At 46.2% G+C, this 8,180-nt stretch overlaps 1 protein-coding gene across 1 annotated transcript; it reads right to left on the bottom strand.

Moving 5' to 3' along the window:
- Nucleotides 1-4,637: 4,637 nt before the first annotated feature.
- Nucleotides 4,638-6,364, bottom strand: LOC117538597 (protein ANTAGONIST OF LIKE HETEROCHROMATIN PROTEIN 1-like). The gene is made up of 2 exons (XM_034204452.1): nt 6,136-6,364; nt 4,638-5,650 (listed from the first exon to the last, which is right to left on the bottom strand). Exons 1-2 carry the CDS (start codon nt 6,249-6,251, stop codon nt 4,744-4,746), a joined length of 1,023 nt encoding a protein of 340 aa, XP_034060343.1. The 5' UTR covers nt 6,252-6,364; the 3' UTR covers nt 4,638-4,743.
- Between the last annotated feature and the right edge of the window lie 1,816 nt (nt 6,365-8,180).

Genomic DNA, 8,180 nt, shown 5'->3' on the forward strand with positions numbered 1-8,180 from the left:
AATAGATGGAGGGTTCCAGCCATATTTCAATATTTTTACGACGACCTCAGTCTTACAGTAGCGTGGCATAGCAACAACTAAAGCCTGGTACAGCATGCTATTTAGCTTAAGCTAGTTAGCAGCAAAATGCCTCCGTTCTCTACAGATGACTTCCACAAACTTCAACAGAAGATGGCCGTGTTGGAAATGAAAATGCAACGGTTGGAAGTTAATTTGGAAGTGAATGGACTAGGTTGGAATTACACCACTTTACCAGTGTTGCAAAATAATAGACAAAGGCATGCTAACTCAAAGCTAGTTTAGCAGCTACAAGGATTCCAAGAACAGGAGGGCTGTGTACCGGGTAATAAATCGACAGGTAACAAATCTACAAGTGGTAGTCCTCCCTCGAAATCTCTGGGTGCAAGGCAGAAGAGTAAATAATTTCCATGGGATTTGAGAGGACGAACAACAGGCAGAGCCCAGCGCTCTGAAATCTGTGATGCGACCGGCTGGCCTGCATTGTTATCACCCAGGAAGAGCACCTCTTCAACCCCTATTCATTCTAGGAAACAGTCGTGGACAGCTGCTAAAGAGAGAACTACAAACAATCCTCCTAAACCACCGAATGTGCCAATCCAGAACAGATACGATCCACTGACCGAGAACCGGAGATCTGATGACCTGAATAACCTGTCCTCTTCACACAGCAGGGTAAGGACCAATAGCTACTTCAAAAGTAAAAGGTTAGAGGGAAAGCTAACGACTGGGCCTGAAACTCTGATTGTGGGTGATTCTGCTGTAAGAGATGTAAAAAGTCTGTGTAGTAAGAACAACACCAAAGTACTCTGTTTTCCCAAGGATATGGTCTCTGACTTGGCTGAGAAGATCTTGCATATTGGGGCTGAACATCCGACTGTGAAGAATGTGGTACTGCATATTGGAACAAATGATGTTATGAAACAACAGTCAGAATTGCTGAAAGAAGACTTTAAATGTCTGTTGGAAACTGTCAAATCTCTAAATGCAGAGGTCTTCATCAGTGGCCCTCTACCACCAGTCAGAAGAGGAGTGGAGAGATTCAGCAGATTGTTTGCACTGAACACCTGGCTTTCAACTGCCTGTACTGACCATTCTGTCAATTTTATTGACAACTTTAACATTTTCTGGGACCGCAGACATCTTTTAAGGCAAATGGAGCTTTCCTGAACAAGTCAGGAGTAAAATTGTTTATCTCTAACGTATTCAACTGCCTGCGTCATCAATCTGTTCCCTCTGCTAAGGACAAGCAACAAGAGGAATCAAAACAAGAGAAAGACACAACACATCGCTCAGAAAACCTTGAAAATCTATCACTGCACCCGCCTGAGGAATGTCTTGATTATGGAATGGAGAAGTCTCCACCGCCCTTCACCCCCCCTCACCCCCCCCTATCACCTCTGAGGATACTCTTCCTTCACCCCACAGCTATCTCTACTCTCCGTTCACCTTTTCACCCTCGCCCACCATCCTGGAGATCGCTGAACACATGAAGGAGATACAGAGGGTTGGCACCGATTCCTTCCTGGAGTTCAATAACCAAACTAAGGCGATATGCAGGGCTGGCAGCATGTCCTTTACCCCCGCTCCTCAACGACGCCCATTAAAATCACCAAAGCAGAGACGCGCCCCCGTCTCGGTGCCTACGTCAACCACCTCCTCCCCCTGGACGTGCACCAACACCCCCGTCACCATGCCTACCACAATCATCCGGACCAAAACGTCCTCCCCCCCTTCAAGACTGCTGTCTCCGAAGCCTGATAAGAGTGTGTGTGTAAAAAACGCAAACACTGACTGATATATGCTGGGTCCAGGCTCAAGGGCGTATGGCACTATCAACTCTTTCCAGGACATGCCGGGGCCCTGCCTGCTAGTAGCTTTGCCGACATCTGTGTTGATAGGTAATAGATTAAGAGCGGTGAATCAGCTTAGAAACAGGAAGCGCTCAAAAGTTTGTGTGAGTTTATCAAATTTAGCAGTGATTCCATGTCAGCCACAGCTTGCCACAAAAAATTTGACTAATAGTGTATTTAACAAACTTAAACTAGCTTTATTAACTGTCAGGTCTTTGGCAGGTAAAACGTTTTTAATCAATGATTTAATCACTGAGCACAATCTCAATGTTATGTTTTTAACAGAAACATGGATTGAACAAAATAACAGTGCAGCTGTTCTTATCGAATCAACCCCTCCCAACTTTAGTTTTATGAGTCAGGAAAGAATGCATAAGAAAGGGGGTGGAGTTGATATTTTGTTCAATGATTCCATTCAATGCAGGAAGACATCTTATGGGAACTTTGCTTCGTTTGAATATGTGGCCCTTCAGCTGAAATGCTCCTCTCGAGCTCTGTTCCTAAATATCTATAGACCACCCAAATACTGTGCAAGCTTTTTTGATGACTTTACTGAACTGCTGTCTATAGTGTGTATCAGCGATGTGCAGTCAGGGGAGGCAGGGGAGGCAGAGCCTCACCTGTCATACTCCAATGTAACGGAAAAACAACTAAAGAAAAACGAAATAGTAATAATAATAAAATGTCTCCACTGATCTGTGTTGTGATTTCTGTATGATTCCAATCGCTTTTTATAGTCAAAATCAGCAAATTGGCCGAGCTCCGCTACAACTACATGGGAGCGAAGAGGAGTGAGGCAGGGACGAGCTCTGCCTCACGTAAGCCCACAGTAACTTGCTAGAGCGCGGGCACTAATGTAGCGCGGGCACTTATTTTGTGAGCGCGCTCAAGCCAGTTACGGGCCCTCCACACTACAAGCGTTTCAGGCGTAAAATTACGCCTCTAGCGCGTCTGCCCATTCACTTTGAATGGGGTGACGTCACGTCCGCTCACGTTTTCGCCGAACTGCATCACGGGAAGGCAAGCGTAACTTTGAGAGCGTCTCGCGCGTAAAAAGTTGAACAATGTTGAACTTTTTACGCACGAAACGCTCTCTCGGTTCCTGACAAGTGAGCGTAAGCCAATCAAATCCCGTTTCAGAAAATCTGACAGCTCAAGCCGTAGCCAATCAAAAACCGCGCATACGCTGGGAGAGATATCCTGAGATATCCCGCCGTTCATGTCTATATTTGAAATAAAATGGACGAGGTTATAATCGTAGCGGTAGCGAATCACCCTGTATTATTTGATGTGACCCTGTTCACCTACCGGGATAGAAACCAGAGGAACCAGGCATGGAAGGAGGTGGCAGAGACAGTGGGGGAAACTGGTAGGTTTTCGCCTGTTTGGGGATTTTATATCCAGTTTACTTCATGTTAACATAGCTAATGAAACATAGCCGGTATATTTAGCATAAAATAGCGCCATAGACATTAATCACATACATGTTAATCATCCGCTGCCACATCATAGACTATATTGCATTACATTAATGCACACAATGTCATACTCCTTTCACATTTCTTAGTTATATATATATGCAAAAATTAATTCTTAGCATTCTATTTCATGTAAATTACTGCTTTATTTAATTTTTATCTTTTTGCAATTTAACTGTACAATACATGTTGTGTTTTATATTAGATTTCTTGTTTTGTATATATGCACCATGACATCAAGTCAAATTCCTAGTATGTGCAAAGCTACCTGGCAATAAACCTGTTTTTGATTCTGATAAAGTGTGACATGTAAAACCTTGTATGCAATTGAAAGGGATTTGGTTTTCATTAATGGAGCAATCATTTTCTGAAATTCAAGAAATTAACTGTATTCTTTCATTTTCATTTTATTAGACGAAGTGTGCAAAAAGCGTTGGAAGTCCCGCAGGGAGAGGATCCTGGAGAAGGAAGGGAAAAGTAGCGGGGCAGGGGCTTCTAAGCCCTGCCGTCTCGCGGCAGTAATGAGCTTTTTAAAGCCCTTCATGCTGGACCGTGAGACGTCCAGCAATTTCCCCCGGCAACCCCTGCCTCCACCCACCGGAGCAGAAGAAGAGGAAGACTCTATGGGTGACAGCCTGGATGACAGTCTGGAAAGCCAGCCAGAGCCAGGTAGCAGTCAGCCGGCCAGTCAGCCGGCCAGTGTGCCGGCCAGTGTGCCAGACGGTGTGCCGGCCAGTGTGCCAGCATTCCGGGGGAAGAAGAGCAGGGGAAGGGAGATGTCCCCTTTTGAGGAGAACCTGCTGTCGGCCGTAGGCCCGATGCTGGCCATGCCACCACCACCACCAGTGGTGGAGGTGGAAGACGAGGACCTCCTTTTTTTTAAGGAGTCTCTGGCCTGCAATGCAAAAGCTGAGCAGGACGAGCAGCATGAGACTGAAAATGAAGCTACAAGAGGCGTTCCTGGAGGCCACAGAAATGGACATTAATAATTAATTAGATACTGATACTGATACTGATCCACATTACATCTTTTTACACTCATCACTCATCACATCACATAAATAAAAGTTATTTAAAAGTATGTTATGGCTATACTGTGTCTTGACTTGTTCATGTGGTTTGTCAGTTACAACATACCAGGAGCTTCTTGTATGTCGATATATAATGTGCTGTCTTCTGTAATTATTCAGGTGAAACCCTGATGAAAATTATGAGTGGTTTATCACTAAAAACAGGGCTGAAGGAAAAAGGTTGTTAGTTATATCATGATATCAATTCAAGAAACATGTTTATTAGGAATGGTTGATTTTAAAATGGCTCATTTGGAATATTTGCTTTTTAAAGAAAATGGGTAGCTCTTAAAAGAGCTTTTTGGTTTGGAGACAAATATGGGCCTATACCACATTTGCCTGCCATCGCACTGCCCCCTCCTCGTTGAAGTAGGAGCAGAAGGTCTCCCGCTGTTGGATGGATCGCCGTGTGGCATTGTTGGAGCCCATCCTCGGTGCATCACACAGGGTTGGAGTAACTTCATCCGTGGACCTTGCGATAGGTGTGCGTGATGGCATATCAATGGTCTTCCTGCGGAGGAAGTTATGCAACACACAGGCAGCCTTCACACAAAACTCCGTCACCTCGGGGCTGGTGGTGATGACACGCCTGAGCATTCTCCACTGGGTTGAGAGGATGCCAAACGCACATTCAACCACCAACCTGGCACGGCTGAGGCGGTAGTTAAATAACCTCCTTTCACGGGTGAGGTGACGTCCAGGTAATGGACGCAGAAGGTTGTCCAGCAGCGGAAATGCCTCATCTCCAACGAAGACATGGGGGAGAGGGCCCCGCCGCTCTGATCCTGCGATGACGGTGTCAGGTGGTAGCTGCAGACTGCCGTCTCGGAGGCTCCCTCCAAATGCAGAATTCCGCAGGCTCCCACTGTCGCTGCTCCTCCCAAAGCCTCCAACATCCACTACCCTGAACAGGTACTCAGCATCCACCACAGCCAGCAGTACCAAGGAGTGGGTGGACTTATAATTAAAGTAGAGGGAACCTGCATTTGCTGGAGCCTGGATAACGACGTGCTTCCCATCTATGGCACCAACACAGTTGGGAAACTCCCAGCGCTCCTGGAACCCAGCAGCGATGACTCTCCAATCCTCCACCTGTGGTACCGGCATGCACTCCTCGACCAGGGCGGTCCAGATGGCCCCCGCAACCTCCTTGACAATGACTGCCACTGTAGAACGCCCGACCCGATAGCTGAAGGCTATCGTCGCGTACGAGTCACCAGTTGCCAGGTACCTGAGAAAAAAAGATATATACATGATTACAAAATATATTTATTCAGACCCCACACACACACAGACCACAGATCCCCCCCTCCACACATTGAACACAGACACACACATTGAACAGACACACACATTGAACACAGACACACACATTGAACACAGACACACACACACATTGAACAGACACACACATTGAACACAGACACACACATTGAACACAGACACACACATTGAACAGACACACACATTGAACACAGACACACTGAACACAGACACACACATTGAACACAGACAGACACACAGATCCCCACACACACATTGATCACAGACACAGACACACATGCCATGTACACAGGGGAGCAATACTGTGTAGACCTAGATATCTTAATTAATGTTACCCATCTGAACTAAATCACAGACTTCAGTCATCATTCGTGCATTCTCTCTCCTTCTATACAGAGTCAGATTAAAGAAGTAGAAATACACAAAACGTACCGTAGGCAGATGGCGAGTCGCTCGGCGGGGCCGATTGACATACGCAGATGGGTGTCCACCTTTGTAATCAGTGGGCCCACCTTTCCGAGCAACTCGTCGAACACCTCCTTGCTCATCCTGAAGTACCTCTGAAAAAGGCGGTCATCGAGACGGAGCTCCTGGACGAGAAGGTGGTATTCCCCCCTTTGTAGACGCTTTCGGAGTATCGGGTGTACCAGAATCGACGCACACTACACGGCCTCATGCGAGACAATGTATACACTAAATGCAACCTTGCACACACACGAGTTACCCTGCTTACCCTTGCTACAACACCGGCATCCATTTTAGCAATAGTGGAGAAGAACCGGGGTTTTTCACTTTGTATGTCCGGGGCGGGAGATTCACATGGAGATTCTGATTGGTTGTTGGTCGCGGGGCTCGAAGAAACGCCACAAGCGTAAATCTTGGGGCGTTGGAAGCGAATTTTACGCTTGTAGTGTGGCCGGCCCGTTACTGTGGGGTGAGGTGAGGCACAGCTGAGCTCTGCCTCACCTCAGAATGCGTCACCCCACAGAAACTGGCTGGAAAGCGGGCCCTAAGCGCATGCCTGTTACCATCTCACTGTATGTCACCAATGTAATGTTTGTAGATCCCTTTATTACATTTATCCTCGCCATCCATAGTCTCTAAATAACTTATTTCACGTATATATGATATGTAGGCTCGCTGGTCTCACCATAAAACGGCAATGATAAAAGCACCTGGAGAGGCAGCCATAACCTCTGCCGCACTGAAGGGGGCGCACGTGAGCCCACATGTTCTTGTTGCTACTGTTATTCTACGCAGAGACGGTAACAACAAACTAGACTTTTGTTTTGAAACTAGAGGGAGATAAAGAGGACTTTTACAAAAATGTAATGGAGATTGTTGTCCAGAAGGATAGCATGGACTTCATCTTCAAGTCAAGGTAAGACCACAATTGTAATGAACATGGGATCTTACTAAGAAAGAACAATCCAATATTTAGATTTGGGGTATCCTTTTGTAAACAGTCTGTTTAAAATTAATCGAAGCATCAGACTAAAAAAGCTTTTGAAAATAACCGAACATTTCGATTAAGGTCAAAATATAATATTTGTAAATCTGACTCTGAAAGAGTCAGTGACTCACCAGCCATGAACCTCACCGCACGTCACTGGTGTGTATTGACTTTGACCGTCTAGCATTGTTGATGATTTTAACATCCATGTTGACAACCCCCAGGACAGAGGGGCTAAATAACTGTTTTGTGTTCTTGATAACTATGGACTGACTCAGCATGTGACTGATTTATATATAATGCAGTATATAAATCAATCAAATAACCAAATAAATAAAAACAGAGGATGTGTGATGGATAATGATCAGGGTGGATATGCGAGTGTGAAGAGATGTATTTTGAGGCGTGATTTGAAAATGGGGAGAGAGTCAGTGTTGCGGATGTCAGGTGGGAGGGAGTTCCAGAGGCGGGGTGCATAGCGGCTGAAGGCTCTAGACCCATGGTGGTTAAACGGAAGGGGGGGTGTAGTGAGGCTGAGGGAAGCAGAAGATCTGAGTGTGCGGATGGGTGTGTGTTGATGTGCAGGAGGTCGGAGAGGTACAGAGGAGTGAGGTTATGGATGGCCTCAAAGGCGAGGAGCAGAATCTTAAAAACGATACGGGATTTGACGGGGAGCCAGTGAAGTTGCTGAAGAACAGGAGTGATGTGGTTAATGGAGGGGGTTCTGGTGATGATGCGGGCGGCAGAGTTCTGAACCAGTTGAAGTCTGTGGATGGATTTGAGAGGGAGACCAAAGAGAAGGGAGTTGCAGTAGTCGATGCGGGAAGTGACCAGGGTGTGAACAAGAATGGCGGTGGTCTTAGGGTTAAGGGACGGGCGGAGGCGGTTGATGTTGCGTAGATGGAAATAGGCTGACCGAGTGATATTACTGATGTGAGATTTGAATGAAAGTGTGCCGTCGAGGATGACACCCAGACTCTTAACCTGAGGTGAGGGGGAGACTGAAGAGTTGTCTATAGTAATG

This window comes from Gymnodraco acuticeps, unplaced genomic scaffold (genome assembly GCF_902827175.1).
Source record: "Gymnodraco acuticeps unplaced genomic scaffold, fGymAcu1.1, whole genome shotgun sequence".
Taxonomy (NCBI): domain Eukaryota; kingdom Metazoa; phylum Chordata; class Actinopteri; order Perciformes; family Bathydraconidae; genus Gymnodraco; species Gymnodraco acuticeps.

Excerpts from the sequence above, each read along its gene's own strand:
- LOC117538597 (XM_034204452.1), bottom strand. The coding sequence starts at position 6,251 with ATGAGCAAGGAGGTGTTCGACGAGTTGCTCGGAAAGGTGGGCCCACTG. Across the intron at positions 5,651-6,135 it reads CGACTCGCCATCTGCCTACG|GTACCTGGCAACTGGTGACT; the intron begins GTACGTTTTGTG and ends TTTTTTTCTCAG.